This window comes from Cheilinus undulatus, linkage group 11, assembly GCF_018320785.1.
Source record: "Cheilinus undulatus linkage group 11, ASM1832078v1, whole genome shotgun sequence".
In the NCBI taxonomy this organism is placed as follows: Eukaryota; Metazoa; Chordata; class Actinopteri; order Labriformes; family Labridae; genus Cheilinus; species Cheilinus undulatus.
The window spans coordinates 47,173,930-47,190,540 of NC_054875.1; the positions used below are offsets into that span (position 1 = coordinate 47,173,930).

At 40.5% G+C, this 16,611-nt stretch overlaps 2 protein-coding genes across 2 annotated transcripts in view; one reads left to right on the forward strand and one right to left on the reverse strand.

Annotated features, from left to right (window-relative positions):
* Positions 1-12,647, reverse strand: part of usp11 (ubiquitin specific peptidase 11) — a 21,766-nt gene extending 9,119 nt beyond the window's left edge. The window contains exons 1-11 of the mRNA XM_041800389.1: positions 12,417-12,647; positions 7,884-7,993; positions 7,632-7,762; positions 6,103-6,220; positions 3,799-3,944; positions 3,526-3,587; positions 2,850-2,949; positions 2,132-2,305; positions 988-1,146; positions 218-442; positions 10-93 (exon numbers count right to left, since the gene is read on the reverse strand). Of these exons, the coding sequence (XP_041656323.1) occupies positions 10-93; positions 218-442; positions 988-1,146; positions 2,132-2,305; positions 2,850-2,949; positions 3,526-3,587; positions 3,799-3,944; positions 6,103-6,220; positions 7,632-7,762; positions 7,884-7,993; positions 12,417-12,526 (1,419 nt within the window). The 5' untranslated portion in view covers positions 12,527-12,647. The remainder of the gene's footprint in view (positions 1-9; positions 94-217; positions 443-987; positions 1,147-2,131; positions 2,306-2,849; positions 2,950-3,525; positions 3,588-3,798; positions 3,945-6,102; positions 6,221-7,631; positions 7,763-7,883; positions 7,994-12,416) is intronic.
* A 1,129-nt stretch (positions 12,648-13,776) lies between these two features.
* On the forward strand, positions 13,777-16,044 carry rfc2 (replication factor C (activator 1) 2). The gene is made up of 6 exons (XM_041799491.1): positions 13,777-14,056; positions 14,471-14,576; positions 14,695-14,796; positions 15,118-15,376; positions 15,458-15,718; positions 15,800-16,044. The coding sequence occupies exons 1-6, from the start codon at positions 13,822-13,824 to the stop codon at positions 15,908-15,910; spliced, it is 1,074 nt and encodes a 357-aa protein (XP_041655425.1). The 5' UTR covers positions 13,777-13,821; the 3' UTR covers positions 15,911-16,044.
* The last annotated feature ends 567 nt before the right edge of the window (positions 16,045-16,611 follow it).

Here is a 16,611-nt window from a genome sequence, read left to right on the forward strand (position 1 = left end):
AGCGCTGACCTGTAAGGGGGGAACGCTGGTCATCTCTGAGAGGGCGGAGCAAAGATCAGACACTTTCCCTGCTTTAGGAACGACAACTCGATGCTGCAGGGAAAAACATTCACATCAATACGATATCTGTGATTTAAAAAACCCACTAAAATAAAAGTGCACACACTTTTAAATAGTTTGATATCACAGTTTAAATTCTGTGGGGGGGGGCAGGTACCTGTGCAGGTTTGGCGTACGGGTCCAGGGACACGAAGAAGACCTCCATGACACGCTCTTTGCTCACTGGGAGCGGGACGCTCAGGTAGCAGAATGGGTCAAAGGTTACCGAGATCTTGTGGCACTCGGGACAGACAAGTGTGGACTTGAAGAGGCCATGGAATGTGTCTACTATTACCGAGTCGTTCCTCCGCCGATGGTTACGCCATGCTTCCTCGGCTACTTCCTGTGGGACGGGAAGGAAACAAAACACGTCACTTCCAAGTGGTTTTTCTGCAGTCTAACCCCCAAATTCCATCTTCTCCATAGTATGTAAACGACATATTATTTTGCATTTCCTAGGTTGATTTGGTGTTCACTTTAATTTTATTCAGTGATGTTTTCCTTCTACCATGAGTGAGTACATTAGGGAGTTAAAAGATTTATGTTTTCTACAAAGGATGTAAGATTTCATGGATAAATCTGTGCATGTGTTGTATTTTTGCACGTTCTTCCTCCTGTTTGGATCGATCTATGCTACATGGATTGACATGGTCAGGCCACAGCCAGCACTGAAAACAGACTTGAATTTAGTGTTTCTCCTGGGACATGCTGGGGTGAACCAAAGTGTGTGCAGTGGAATCACAAAGACTGACTGACTATCGTCATTTGCAGACAGAGCATGTGTTTGGGGGTCAGAGGAGTGAGGTGTATTTGAAGTGTAACTGTTTTAATATTCACCAAATGTCAAATAGAAACACCATCCAGCCAGCATAGCATGTTTCAGCTCACCTGGTCGGGCCGTCCATCAGCATCCCTCAGCTCGATGTATTCTTTGTTTTTGACTCGGTTCAGATCTTCGTGCAGACCGTCCAACAGGAAGGACAGCAGCTCCTGGCTGTCGTGTTGCTGGTAGCCCAGAAACTGAGACGCAAAGTGGCCAACCTTCGTCTGCACCAAACACAGACACACAAACGCAGATGTCAGCAGGAACAGCCTCATGTTTATAAAGACCAGTTCAGATTAACGACCAGTCTTTAACATTTAGTTTACACCGCCACAACTGAAGGAGACGATGGACCCACTAATCAGAGAGCCCCTTTCATATCAACTGTTGCTGAGCTATTTCTAGCTACTTTTCAGTGTGCGGTGGTTAAACTGTGACTTGAATTTGGTTCCTTCAACATGATTAAAAGGTTTGACTCCAGATCTTCAAATCATAATACAGGATTTCTTTAAAAATAAAGGTCAATTATGAAAAACTCCATTGGATTCAACTCTGAACACAGGCGAGGTTCTCATGATAAGGAGACAGAACCAAGGTGATTATAGTGAACTAAAACTAAATAACTAAAACTAAAACGTGAAAATTATTTTAGTAAACTGAAACTACATAAAAACTAAAATTCACTAAAGAAAAAAAAAAAAAAACTTAAACCATATAGTGCGCTTAAAAAACAAACTAAATAAAATACAAATAGAGACAAAATATCCTTAGTTTTAGTCTTTGACACAACCAAACTGACTGGCCCCTACACCCAAGGCTGGGGAGTGTAAAATGGCCTGATTTGATTGGTTAAGACTTCGCTGAGGAAAACTTCATCAAAGAATCTAACCAGTTAAAAATCAGCAAGAGTTAGTCAAACTGGGGGGGTGTTTCAAATGCTTTAAACAGGACCCACTGACAAAGTTTTGCCTAAACTAGAATAAAGAAGGGCCAAGAAAGAAAAAGGGTCACTTTAATACAATGTCGTCTCCTTAAAGAAAGAGTACAGGTCTAAACCGTTATATTATTTGATAAAGACTCAACATTAATCCATGAACTCAGCACTGAACAACATTTATCAAAGTTGCATTTAGCAGAATCTGTTTAAAGACTTCAGACTTCAAATGATCCCTTATTAAGTTATAACTCATCATTTTAACACTGCTGTACCTTGAAGACACGCGGCACCACCGAGTAATGCCTCCCCGACCACATCTGTTTGATGACGTCGGCGTATGCCTCAGCGATCTCTCCCTTCATACCCAGAGGGTTGGTGAAGTTCAGCTCGTCAAGGTACGAGCTCTGCAGGAAGTACTCGGTCAGTGGAGGGGTGTTACTCAGACACTGCAGGGAGAAATGAGGAGACGACAAAGACTTTAAGAATAATTTTAACACAGTGTTGATGTCAGTCAGAGTTTAAAGGCCAACTGAACCCTTAGATCTCTTCTTTCAGATATGTATCTACTTATTTAGTAGTCTTGCTGATCAGCTAGGGTCCAAATCTTTACATTTGAGTATGTCCAATGAGGACAGCTATGAGGGATCAAGGATTTACTGTCTGCACAGAGAAATGCTGTTTACCACGTCAGGATAGAAATCTACATGTGGAGTATGATTTGGTGGGCTCAGAGCTTCAGCTCCATCAGTAAAGACTAAGAGTGTTGAAGAGTGACGTCTGTGTTAAAGAGGATAACTATTATCACGTCCGTTATGTTAAAGGCTTCCAAACACAGCGCAGAGATCCACTAGAGGGCATCATAGCTGTAAGTCAACACCAGTACTTCCTCTGTTCATGACCGCCTGTGGTCGGCAGTATGAGATCTGCTCTAGATCTGTGAAACACAGAGTTTATAGGAGTGATAAAACAGGGATTCAGTCTGAGTCTCACCTGTAGAGCAGAGTTCATGAAGCAGGTATTGCCTAGGTTGGTGAGGCCGCAGACTCCCGGCTGTCCTCGGTACGAGTCCTGCTCCTCCACCGAGTTTCTCCTGAAGAAGAACAAACCTCAGATTCAGAACAACTCCTTATGACGGTTCATGTCTGACAGGTTAAGCTCATCACTAAAGGACTCATACTTTTCTGTACTTTACTGATACCATGTGTTTTAAATACAACATTTGAAAAAATATAATCTTGTTTATTTCAGTGATTAAAACCAGCACTGATACGGACCACAAATCATATCGCAACAATTTTTAGCAAATTGTTGATGCATGAAATTCATATCTGGACCTTTTTTTTTTTTTTAGATTAAGAAATAACAATCAGTCATCTAGATCAGTGTTTCTCAACTGGTCTTGCCTCAAGTTGCCGGAAATTTCCTATGTTTTTATGTTCAGTCAGATTTATTTAATGGCAGTGGAGTTTGGAAAAAACAAAGACCAAAACAAATACTCCAAAGTTTCTGGGAAAATTATCATAGAAGATTCCCAAAAATGTCTTATTACATTCCAAAGAGTGAGGAAGGAACAAATCAAAAAGAAACAAGAAGACAGAGGAATATAGACAGGAAGTAGAGACTTTAAAGACCAATCAGAAAGAGATGGACGGAGGTGTGTTCTTACATGATCTGAGGTCTGGAGCTCGGCCAGGTGCCGTCAGCATTCCTCGTCTCCATAATCACCGTCTAAGAGAGACACAGAGACAGACATGTTCCAGCTTATCTCTGCGGTCTACAGTTTGTGATTTTAAAGGAGCACTGCCACTGTTAAAGGAAGTAAAAGGTTGTAAAAGATGGCGTGAGCTGAGCTACAGGAAGTTCATAACAACTGTTTTATTTTAAATGAAGAGATATGAATCAGTGAGGATAGGGCAGCGTGTCTGTGCTCGTCTCTCACCATCCCAGAGCTCAAACAGGCGTCCAGCACGCTCATGTGGATGTTTCTGAGACGCTCACAGCTGCTGTCTGAACTCTTCATCCACAGACGACACTCGGAGCCCGAAGGAACCGAGAACGCCTCACACATGGCCCTCTGGATTGACTCTACACACGGAAAAACACAGCACCAATAAGACACATAAAACCAAAGTCTTCCTCTGGTGAGTGGAAGATTTTGGGTTAATTTCTAACTTTTGCAGGATTGTCTGTAGGCATAGAGTTAAGAAACCTAAAAGTGTCTGCATTTTTAAAAAGTAAAGTAACCAAATCAGATTTAAAGTGTGTCTGAACTGAAAGAGAAGAAAAAGTTCCCACTGCTGGTTTGCACAAAAAAGGAATACAGAAATACAAAGATGCAAATTCACAATGAATGATGCAAAACCTTCAAGAAGTCCCAGGGTGCTTTGCACAAGTTGTGTAGAGTATTGTATTCTCTTTATTAAGGCTCTACATCCCTCACCCTCTTTCTAAGCTCTCTCTTTCTCCATCCTTCTATCTCTACGTGTTCTGTTGTCATTCTGTCTCTTATTTGCAGAATGAATATTTGTGTTTTGTCTGTGATAACTGTGATATGTTGGTGAGATAAAGATTATCTGTGTATTGGTACAGTGTGCAGTGAGAATGACTATGGAGCTCTGGAGGTGTCATGACACTAACTCACAGCTTTCATGTGGCATCACAGAGTCAAAGTCTGTCATGGTCTTTAATAATGACACCGGATTAAACTTCCGGCTAAGTTAGGGTTGAGGTGAGGTTTAGGACACCAAACCTGATTACAAAACATTTAATAAAACCAAATAAACAGACCGCTTAATGAAATAAAAGCTCATCCTCCATGAAAACACTCTTGACACAGCTTACACAGCTGAGGCTAAAGCTAACAATGTAGCTACATTAGCTTCAGCAACATAAACTAACAATGTTTAAGCTAACATAGCTATCTTTTATATGCAGTTAGCATGACAGTGTAAGCTAATGTGGATAGGTTACCTATGAACCTAATGTAACTACATTAGCTTATTCAGCTAAAGCGAACATTAGCTTATGTAGCTACACTGGCTACGTAGTTTACATAACTAAGTAAGTGAATGTAGCTATGTTATCTCGGAAACTAATGTAACAAGAGTGTTACAATGTAAGCTAATGTGGCTATGTTACCTATGAACCTAATGCAACTACATTCATTTATTCATGTTAAGCTAACATTAGCTTATTTAGCTACATTAGCTACATAGTTTACATAACTATGTTAGTTAATGTAGCTACGTTATCTCGGAAGCTAACGTCACAAGAGCGCTACAATGTATGCTAATGTGGCTATGTTACGTTGAACCTAATGTTACTACATTAGCTTATGCAGCTAAAGCTAACTTTAGCTTATGTAGCTACATTAGCTACATAGTTAACATAACTATGTAAGTCAATGTAGCTATGTCATCTCGGAAGCTAACATACAGTAGCTACGTTGGTTAACATAGTAACATTAGCTTAGGTGACGTTGCTGAAGCTAATGTAGCTAAAGCAGGGAAACGGGAAACACTTTGAAAAGGGTTAATGACATCACTTCCGTTCTGAAGCTGGTGGTGCGTCTCACAGTGGTGGTGTGTATTAGGGTGTTTGTCCTGAGCTAACCATTGGATTTTTAGCCTTTTTTGCTCAAGACACATCTGAGATCAAGCCAAAGTCTAAAGGGACACTAAATGTATGTCCATATAAAATTGCCTCTTTAAAACGTTAACAGTAACTTAAGTTTGCTGTAGAGTTATAGAGATAGTGTACGGTTGTTCAAACTCCCTCAGCAACCAAGACTAGTCTCAAGACCCATCAGTGCCGTCTGACAAACACTGAGCTAGATCCCTCTCTGTGCTGCAGCCCCACAAAGTGTTCAACACTTGCTGCTGTTCTAAACTCTTCTTGCCCTCCATGCCTCCATGCTGGTCGTGAGACTCAGAGCTATGAAATAGAGGAAACATCAGTGAAGGGACTTTCACTGGACAACCCCAGGCACTAGTTTACATCATTGAATTTTTAGGTCAGATTTTCTGCCTGAGCTCAAGACCGGCCAGACCCTGGCCCAGAGATTTGTATATTAATCCCACACAAAAAAAGTCTTGACAGCTGATTAGTTTAAATGTCACCAGAAATGTTGTCATGTAACTCTGCAGTAAGCATTTCTTCTTAAATAACTGAGCTAACATTAAAGAGCAGAGTTGAACTGTGCAGTCTCTAAACCTTTTACAAACAGAGAAACAGAACGACTCACGGATGTTGTCGGCCCGGCTGAACTGAGCAGTGATGACGTTTTCCATGTTGCTATGGAGGCAGAGGAAAATCTCAACAGGGTACACTTCCACCTTCAGAGTGCTGGGCAGGTCCACCACCTTAGAAACACACCGACACTCGGTTAAGACCTGTCATTGTTTACCAGCAGCTGATGGAGACAGCCCACCATCTGCTGGATGTGAGCTTCAGAAGTGTTCATGCTTTTCTTCACTGCTTCACTAATACGGGTGTAACGATTCAACGATTCATCTGGATTGATATATCGACTGTTTGAGCAATGATTCAGTCAAATTGATGAATAAATACTGTGCATTTAAAACTGAAAACTGCAGCTCTTTAAAGTGAAACACAAGCATTTGTTCACTTTGTTAAAGAATTTTTTTCATGTAAATGCCTTCAACATTTGGCAATAAAATTCTCAAAACGGATCAATACTGTGTTTATTTCCTTTTTGTGAAAAGTAACAGATTGTGGTAAATGGGTTCACAATATCATCTGATATCAATCGCAGGCCTCGAAATCGAATCAAATCAAAACCATATCGTGGCAGGCTTTGTGATATCGGCAAATATCGAATCGTTGTTCTGATAATCCATATCGTATCGCATCATATCGTGATGAAACTGGTGATTTACACCCCTATTCACTAAGTGTGGGCCATTGCCCCCTACAAGGCCCAGGAGGTACTGCAGGTAGGCCATCAGAGGCCATTAAAATCAACATATAGTACAAGCCATGTATTCTGTGTTTTAGGACAGTGTTTCCCACAGGATTGTAGAGGACTGGGGGGGGGGTCAATCTATGAAAATGTTTTTTTTTTTCTTTAATCAATTTTGAGCTCTTGCAGTAACTAAAGCAGAGACACACTGATTCCATTTCATTGGCCAATTCTAATTCCTAAAGGTTTCTTGTATCTCAATGAGAATTTTCCTGGTTAAATAAAGGTTCAATAAAAATAAATGAGTCATGGGAAACACTGAAGTCTTCACTTATTTTAGTGAAATCCTTCCTGATTATAAGAATTTATCAGTGTGTTCCAGCACAGGTGTTTATTAACACTAGGATAGAGATGGCACAGCCACAAAGATTGTTGAAGAGATGAATACTAGAAAAAAGGTGACTTTGCAGAAGCCTGATCAAAATGAAATAAATGGTGACAACTCTTCATCTACTTTGAGACTTTCTAACTTCACAAGTCCAGCCTACCAGGTCCAAGTCAACGAGTCTTGCTCGAGATCAGCTCTTGAAGAGAACTTGGACACAGTGCCTGAGCATAGAACGCTTCTGCTGTCACTGAAGATGAACAAGACGTTGGGCTGTAGTGGACTTGGATCAGGACCTGAGTCCCTGATGTGAATCACCCTAGTCTTAAATGTGCTTTTTTTTAAAGATCTGACACCCCTTCTTCTTGTTTCTACTCCTGTTTTCACTCTGTGGCGGTTCAAGTGTAAAAATATAACAAATAAGCAATGTAACTTTTTTCCTGCTATTTGTCCTTAGAGGTGTTACCTTTCGTTCGAGTGGCGGCTGAGCATCCACCATCCCGTACCAGGCCAGCAGCTTGTGCCAGGCCTCAGCCGGGACCAGCATGAAGTCCTCATTCTCCACCAGACGCTCCTTCAGGTGGTACGAGTCCAGGTCTGAAAGAAACGGGACAGAAGGCTCCATCAATCACTGACGTTGTTCAACAGTTTAAAAAATCATTGTCTTAGATTTTAAGAGGCACAGGTTTTAGAGAGGGACAGCGAGGCATTTACTGACCCTCAAACAGCTCCGTGTTGTCGATTTGACCCGGGAAGGATGAAGAGTTCTGGTCCCCGGTCTCCACAAACTCCTTCCACTGTTCATACCAGCGACGCTCCACCACGTACCTGCACACACAAACACAGGAATTACTGACCAATAATTTAGAGAACAAAAATGTCAAAGAGAGCAAAAATGTCAGAGTTTCCAGCGTTTTAGATCTTTGACTTGTAGCATCAGTTTAATCAAAGTGTTTTACTTATCTACCTTTAAAAATGTAGTCAATCATGTCAGCTACACGCAAAGCCTTCCGGGATTGTTTGCAACATGAAAGAAGTCCACTTTTATAAGGTAAAATTCATTCATGAAACCAAAACAGTTGTTTACTGTTTAGTAGAAACACAAACACCTAATGGAAATTAGGGGTCATGCCGTCATGGGGGTCCAGGTGTGAAGATGGAGTCCTGGGTTAGAGGGAGAGCTTTGGGGACAGAACACTCTGCTGATGTCCGAGAATAATCGTGGTCCATCACAACAGTGTTTCGTCTTTAAATTAAATGCATTTCAGTTTTGGTCACATTTTCATCAGTTCTATCCTTTTTTGTTTTAGTCTAGTCTTATCTGGTACCAAAATCATGGTAGTGTGTTCTCTGCACTCTGCCAAACCTGGGGTCCCTGCTTTCTACAGCCGAGAGGCAGAATAGCTACAGCTCCATTGTTTTTGACAGATTTACCCACAGAGGAGAAATATCATGGATTTTGAATGTCCAATGAAAACTACATTACATTTTATTCTACTTTTAGTCATCTTGATAAATGCTAAACTTAGTTTTGTCAGTTTTAGTCATCACAGATCTATTTTTGTAAGTTTTAGTCTAGTTTTTGTCATGGAAAAAAGGCAGTCGATGAACATTTTTAGTCATAGTTTTAGTCTGCAAAATTAACACTGCATCACAACTAAGATACAGCAACAGAATGGCAGATTCTCCTTTATCTTTTAAGATGAAATGTTATCACAGAGCTCACACAACCGTTAACAGGACTGTCAGTTTTCACCAGAACTGTTATCCATGTTCTGGTTTTAATCCAAAAATTAACAACTTTCTGCTTTTCTTTCTTTGGCACTGTTGTTAAATTATTAGTTTCATGTAAATATCTCCTCTAAATGGTGGGAAAACATTGTTTTAAGCTTTCTTTGATGGCTAATAGCAGTAGAATTGTCATAATAGTAGAATTTAGAACCAAAACTAGTACATCTTGCTTTTTAGTTTCAATCTCCATGTAAGAAAAGTTAACAGTGAGAATGTACTTAAATGCTGACATAGGGTTTACAGAATAAAAGACAAATAACTCAGATTTTCAACAATATTTAATCTGTACTACCTTAAATACAAATGTTTATTGATTAACCAGAGGAGTGTCTGCGATGATTCTGCTCAGTAAGTTATTTCCCATTTTTAAGTCCTTTTATGGGAGTCTGTGTTTTTGCAGGGCTGTGAGGCTGTTGTCAGTCTGCAGGTCAGGATGTAAAGGAAAACTTTTAAGGACCAGGAGACACAGCTGTCTCTCTCCTCTGCTCTCTATCTGTAACAGGCACTTAACATTAACACCTGCATCTTTGTGAGACACTAAAATGACTTTTAAAAAAAATTTTTTTGCTGATTGGTGAATTAAACAGAGAGGATAGAGGCTGTGAGCGAGCACAGAGCAGAGGCAGGTCTTCATCATCAGTCAGACTAAATCACTGCTGTTTTAGCAACAGGACATAACCACTCGCTCTCATTTGATCGAACATTTGTAAAACCTCAATCAGCAGTGAGTAAATTAATAAAGGCACGATCAATAACTAATAAATGTATAACCCCGGCCTGGGACAAAACACCCAATGTGAGTATGAATAGGACTATTTATCTTCATATAATGGTCACAGACTGTCTGATGTAAACATTAATATCCTTTCACATGAATCCACAAACATGTTTTTAATGTTAATAAATCATAAAATAGATCTCCTTCTTGCTAATAAACCCATCTGTTACATAATGACATTTATTATCTTTACTTCAGCATCCTCTATACTCTTCTCTGCAGTGTTATTTTATGACGGTCTGTTTTTAGGGCTTAAAATTATGCTATGATATATTTTCTTTAAGAGATGTAAAAAAAATTGAAGAGAAGTAACTTTACATAAATGCAGTGGATTTTTAAAGGACTAAAAAAGGAAAATTAACATGTGACTGTTAACAATATATTTGTTATCATGGATGTTTTATTTCACCATATTTCAGTCAGGATTAGAAGTAGAGCTGTATGATTTTGGCCAAAATGATGATCCCTATTATTCTGATCAACACTGAGATTGCACGTACCAATCACAACATTGATCCACTTTCAGGACTTTTTTGTATCATTCACTCTTGTTTGCCCCACTCCCTTTTGCACTTTTGTCACACTTACATGTTTCAGATCATCAATGTAATTTTAATATTAGACAAAGATAAACTGAGTTAATACAAAAGTCAGATGTAAATGCTTATTTCAGTTATTAACGGCCATCCAAACCTATCTGGTCCTACATGAAAAACTAATTCCCCCTAAGCCTAATATCTGCTTGTTCCATCCTTGGCAGCAACAACTGCAGGAAAGCATTTGTGATAACTGTCATGAGTCTTTCACATCACTGTGGAGGAATGTCGGCCCACTCTCCTTTGCAGAATTGTTTCAATTCAGCCACACTGGCGGGATTTCCAGCATGGATGTTTAAGGTCATGCCACAGCATCTCAATCAGACCTAAGTCCAGACTTTGACTAGACCACTCCAGAACCTTCATTTAGTTTTTTTTGTCCATTCAGAGGTGGACTTGCTGGTGTGTTTGGGATCATTATCCTGCCCCATAACCTAAGTGTTCTTAAGTTTAAGGTCATGAACTGATGGCAGGGCATTCTCTTTCAGGATTTTCTGCTGGAGAGCAGAATTCATGGTTCCATCAATTAAGGCAAGTGGTCCAGGTCCTGGTCCAGACCTTCACACTGCCACTACCATGTTTGACTGTTGGTCTGATGTTCTTTTAATGAAACGCTGTGTTAGTTTTACTCCAGATGTAACAGGATACACACCTTCCAGAAAGTTCAACTTTTGTCTTGTCAGTCTACAGAATATTTTCCCAGTCTTTGGGATCATCAGGATGTTTTTTAGTCAAATGTGACACGAGCCTTTGTGTTCTTTTTGGTCAGCAGTGGTTTTGGCCATGGAACTCTCCCATGATGCCACTGTTACCCAGTCTCTATCTAATTGTTGAATCATGTACTCTGATCTGAGACGTGTATGTCCTTAGATGTTGTTCTGGTTTCTTATGTGACCTTCTGGATAAGTCATCAATGCACTCTTGGAGTCATTCAAGTTGGCCAGCCACTCCTGGGAAGGTTCAGCCCAAGTTTTCTCCATTGATGTCTAATGGCTCTCAGCCTGGTAGGCTGGAGTCCCAAAGTTTTAGAAATGCCTTTGTAACCCTTTCCAGACTGATAGATGTCAATGACTTTGTTTCACATCTGTTCAAACTGCATTTTGTATTTTGTCCATTTATCTTAATTTAACATTTGAATTCGTTTGATGATCTGAAACATTTAAGTGTGACATATAGGCAAAAAATAAGAATTCAGAAAGGGGGCAAACACTTCTTCACAGCACTGTAGCCCCTGGAGAAAAATGTACCAGCCACCATTAGTTGTTTAGATGTAATAAAATCAATCAATACCTTTGAATACCACAGGAGCAAAATTACAAGTGATTATGACCTGTGAGCATCAGGGCTTTAGTCTAGTTTGAACAGAAATCATGCAAAAAGACTGAATGCATAAGGAAAAAAAAATATTACTAGAAAAATCTTTGATTTTTGGGATTGCAAGAAATAAATAGATAACATTTCGCCCCTCCCTTAAAACTGGTCTGTTGAACGTTACAGTAAGTCGGTGTTAAAAGTAAAAATGAAAGTAAAATATACATTAATGTAGCTGGTCAATGTGCACGAGTTTATTGTAATTTGTGATCAGTGGAAACAAGAAAAAAGAATCAGGTTTTGGTGCTTTCGATTTCAATAGCCATTGCTGCTGTTTCTCCAAACTAGCCTATCGATGCTCCGTTTGTTAAGAATACAGACGTTTAAAATTCTGGTATCGTGACAACCCTACATTAAACACCATCTGGAGGGAGGACTGAAGGAAGATGTTTGTGTTCTGAAGTCTCCTTACTCTGAGTAGTATCTGCCTTTGTTATCTGCGTTTTTCTAAATAAAATTGAAACTAAAATCGCCTCCAACAGCTACAGTTGACAGGTTACCGATAACGTTAGCAGTAGCGGCTAACGGTCAGTCCGTCTGCCTTCATTAGCATGGAGCTAAAATGAGCTAACACGGAGCCGTTGGTGTAGAAACGGGCACTAAAACGACGTGACTCCGCCGTTAACCTCGCTAATAACCGTTAGGTAACGGTAACCAGGTTATGTTAACGATAAGCTCCTATCACCGTGAATGTCTGAGGCGGGCGGACTCTCACCAACTGTCCCCAGCGCGGAGCTCACACTCCCGCAGCAGAGACTCGATCTCCCGTCGCTGGGTCTCCAGGCCCGGAGGCTCCGCGGAGGAACAGCGGCTGTTGGCCGTCATGATGCCGATCAATCACTCATAAATGTCCGAAACGTTGGAAATATTAACCAGAGCAGGGGAAAGTAGGGCTGGAGTAAACCGCCGCATTGATCAACACAAACGGGGAAGCAGCACAGAGCTGTGTTTGCGGAAGTAGGAAGTGTTTCGGGTTAGGACGATGACGAGTTCCGGCATAACACCGCCTTTTTTTAATCAATCTGTCCACGAGAGGGCAGCATGCTGCAGTTCATATTGCAAATTCGTAACATAAATAAAACACAACAATAATATATCCGCCCACATCATTGCAAATTTTAACCTTTAATTGTGTCTATTTAGCATCCTTGTATTCCTTACAACCATACAATTAATCAACCTTTATCTATATCCGAGATAGCATGCATACTGAGTTGTATTTACTGTTAAAAGTTTACAATTAAATACGTTTTTCAGATTTTATTTATGTTATATTGAATGTTGCATTCCTGTACATTAAGAGCAAAGCTAATAGGTTCAAAGCTCAGAGTTAGTTTGTTAGTCTAGCCTTGTTGCCTATGCAAACTTGACCCCCCAAAAAAGGCTAGTAATAAAAATAACAAAAACAACAAAAATAGATTGATTAAAATATTTATTTTAACATGTAAAAAAAGAAAAATGCAATATGAAGGTATGAACTTCAGAGACATATTTTACCTTATGTATCTATGGCTTACATTATAATTATACATTTAATTTAATATTAATATTTCAACAAATGGTTATTATCATACAAAATGTATTAATAATAGCATCATATAATAATTCATTTTTATTTTAATTATGACATATTTATTAAATAATTAATCAATGAAATGATGAACAAAAAAAAAAAAAAAAAACACGAAAACCTAATAAATAAGATATATAGCTGAAAAGAAGCGGGGAGAATAATTATTTTTATAATCCCACACTTTCTCCTCAAATTAACAGTTGTTCAACATTTTTATTTTCAAAACTGATTCCAATACATTGTACTGAAAATATAAAATATATCACCAACAAGTCATAAATTAGAAACAAAACATTATTCTTATTCAGGATACACATATAAATAATAATACTGTAAATATGTTAGAAAACCTTGCATTTAAAATATATATTATTCACCCTTGCTTTGGTAAATATCGCGAGATTTCATCATGGCGTTATCAGCCAATCATCTATATTCCTACCATCAGCTCTGACCAATCAGCCGCCAGTTTACTGTTGCGTAGTTGCTAGGGAGGGAAACGTTCCGCTGCAATTCGCGGGCTGACAGGCAGCAGGAAGAAACCAACATGGAGGTGGAGATGATGGAGACAGACAGTGGGAAGAAGCCGGCGGACAGCGGGCAGAAGGCGGACACAGAGGCCGCGGAGAGCTCGGCGAAAAGCTCCGGGGGTTCCTACGAGCTGCCCTGGGTGGAGAAATACCGTCCGCTGAAGCTGAACGAGATCGTGGGGAACGAGGAGACGGTGAGCCGGCTGGAGGTGTTCGCCAGGGAGGGAAACGTCCCGAATATCATCATCGCAGGTCAGTGTGGACACTCAGAAACATGGAGAAAAAACAGTTACAATTATTTTTATAGAAGGCTTTTAAAGCTGCAATCAAAACCTTCGTTATTTATTAGCTTATAGAGAAGTTTTAAAAACTTTCCACACCAGTTTTTAGGTCGTTAATAGTTCTTAACATTTAACTGAAATTTCAAGGTTGATAAAATAATGAGTCAATGCACCACTATCCACATATCCTTAGGTTTTGGTGTTCTTTAAGCCTTGTACACAGTAGATTTATAGTAATGTCATTATTATGAATATCAAATGTACTCCTAGTTGTGGTCTAACTGAGTTCAGGATTACTGCTGGTTAGAAATAAATAAAAGAAGCTCTGTAATAGCTCTACTGTGTACAGAGTTTAAAGGATACTAACCTGGATTTTGTGATCCAGGTCCACCAGGAACAGGAAAGACCACCAGCATCCTGTGTTTAGCTCGAGCGCTGCTGGGAGCCTCCATGAAGGACGCCGTGCTTGAGCTCAACGCTTCAAACGACAGGTGAGACTCAGACAGAAAATCAAACCTGGAAATATGTCAATAGTCACCCAAACTCCTAGTGCTGATGTTTAGTATTACATGAGCTGGAGAGTAAACACAGGCTGTGGTTTATCTGCAGGGGAATTGATGTGGTGAGAAATAAGATCAAGATGTTTGCCCAGCAGAAAGTCACACTACCTAAAGGACGACACAAGATCATCATCCTGGACGAGGCCGACAGGTGAGAACATCGGCCCCCGGTGTTATAAAGCGTCACTCGTGGTTCTGTTATCTGACAGATTCAGCCTCGTGTGGAGGGGCAGAGATGTCTGTTGGTAACTTAGTAAAACACAGAGAGCAACAGAATGATAACAGCTGTATCGGTTAATACAACAGGACTAAATCTGTCAGTCACACTCTCACCTTTGCTGCGTGTCTGATCTCTCACTTTCAGGATACATCTCTTGAAATCGTTAAAAATGCTTGTAAACTTGGAGCATAATGTCTAACTAACTCCTCCCCGTATGATTGGTTATCACGTCTGTTGTCTGTCCTCCTGCAGTATGACCGATGGCGCTCAGCAGGCGCTCAGGAGGATCATGGAGATCTACTCAAAGACGACTCGCTTCGCTCTCGCCTGCAACGCCTCGGATAAAATCATCGAGCCCATCCAGTCTCGCTGCGCCGTGCTGCGTTACTCCAAACTGACCGACGGACAGATCCTTGCCCGTCTACAGGAAGTGGTGGAGAAGGAGGGTCTGTCTGTGTCTGATGACGGGCTGGAGGCCGTCATCTTCACTGCCCAGGGAGACATGAGACAGGTGAGGAGGGGGCGGGGTTTTAAAGGAAGCATTAAAAAATGATCGGTGGTGTTGTGTTCACTTCCTTTTTGTGTTTTAAAGGCGCTGAACAACCTTCAGTCCACAAACTCCGGCTTCGGCTACATCAACAGCGAGAACGTGTTCAAAGTGTGTGACGAGCCCCACCCTCTGCTGGTGAAAAGCATGCTGGGACACTGCGTGGACGGGGACATTGACAAGGCCTATAAGGTGGTAGAGCAGCTGTGGGCGCTGGGCTACTCCCCAGAGGACATCATCGGGAACATCTTCAGGGTCTGTAAGACCTATCAGATGGCTGAGTACCTCAAACTGGAGTTCATCAAGGTCAGACAAGGCCCCGCCCCCTTTAAATCAGTCATTGGTCTGATTGGCTGGTCTCTTACCTCTGTCGTTTCTCTCCTCCAGGAGATCGGTTACACTCACATGAGGGTGGCTGAAGGCGTCAACTCTCTGCTGCAGATGGCCGGTCTGTTGGGTCGACTCTGCAGCAAGACAGCGCCCCCTGCTGCCAGCTGAACCAAACAACACTGCCCTTCCCTTGACCGCCCACCTGAAAATGATCCGCCGCCTCCTGAGACTGTTGACGAGATCACAGCAGACGTTTTGTATAGAAGATGGAAATTAAAGTTAAATAAAAACATTTTCTCGAAGTGGCTGTTCTCTTGCTGATTGTTTTATTGATTATTTCCTTTGTTTCTTTCACCATCCTGTCTTCCACTAAAGCCGTGGTTCTCAACCTTGGGGTCAGGAACCCCTTGGGGGTTGCGAGACACCGAGAGGAGGTCTCCAGATGCTCTAAAAAAAACTAAGAATATTTTTTAAATTACACTGTTGCCACTTTACAGAAATTTTGCCAAATTTTAACCCCTTTTCATTATTTTTTTCCTACCAGTTTTAAGATATTTTTGCCATTTAACACCTACTTTGTCAATTTTTAAACAATTTCCACCTTCTTTGCCTGTTCTTGCCACTTCTAAACCAAATTGTGCAAATTAAGCCTTATGTTGCTTCTGTTGACCCATAATTGCCACTATTAACCCCTCGTTACCATTTTTGATGCTGAGTTTTTTCCGATATAACCACATTTCACTACTTGATATTTCCATTTTTGCTAGTTTAACCAATTTCAATCAATATCTGCCTTTTTCCTTCTCAGTTAAGCCTTTTTTGCTAGTTTATATCAATTTTTCTTACCATTTCATCTCATTTCTACCCAT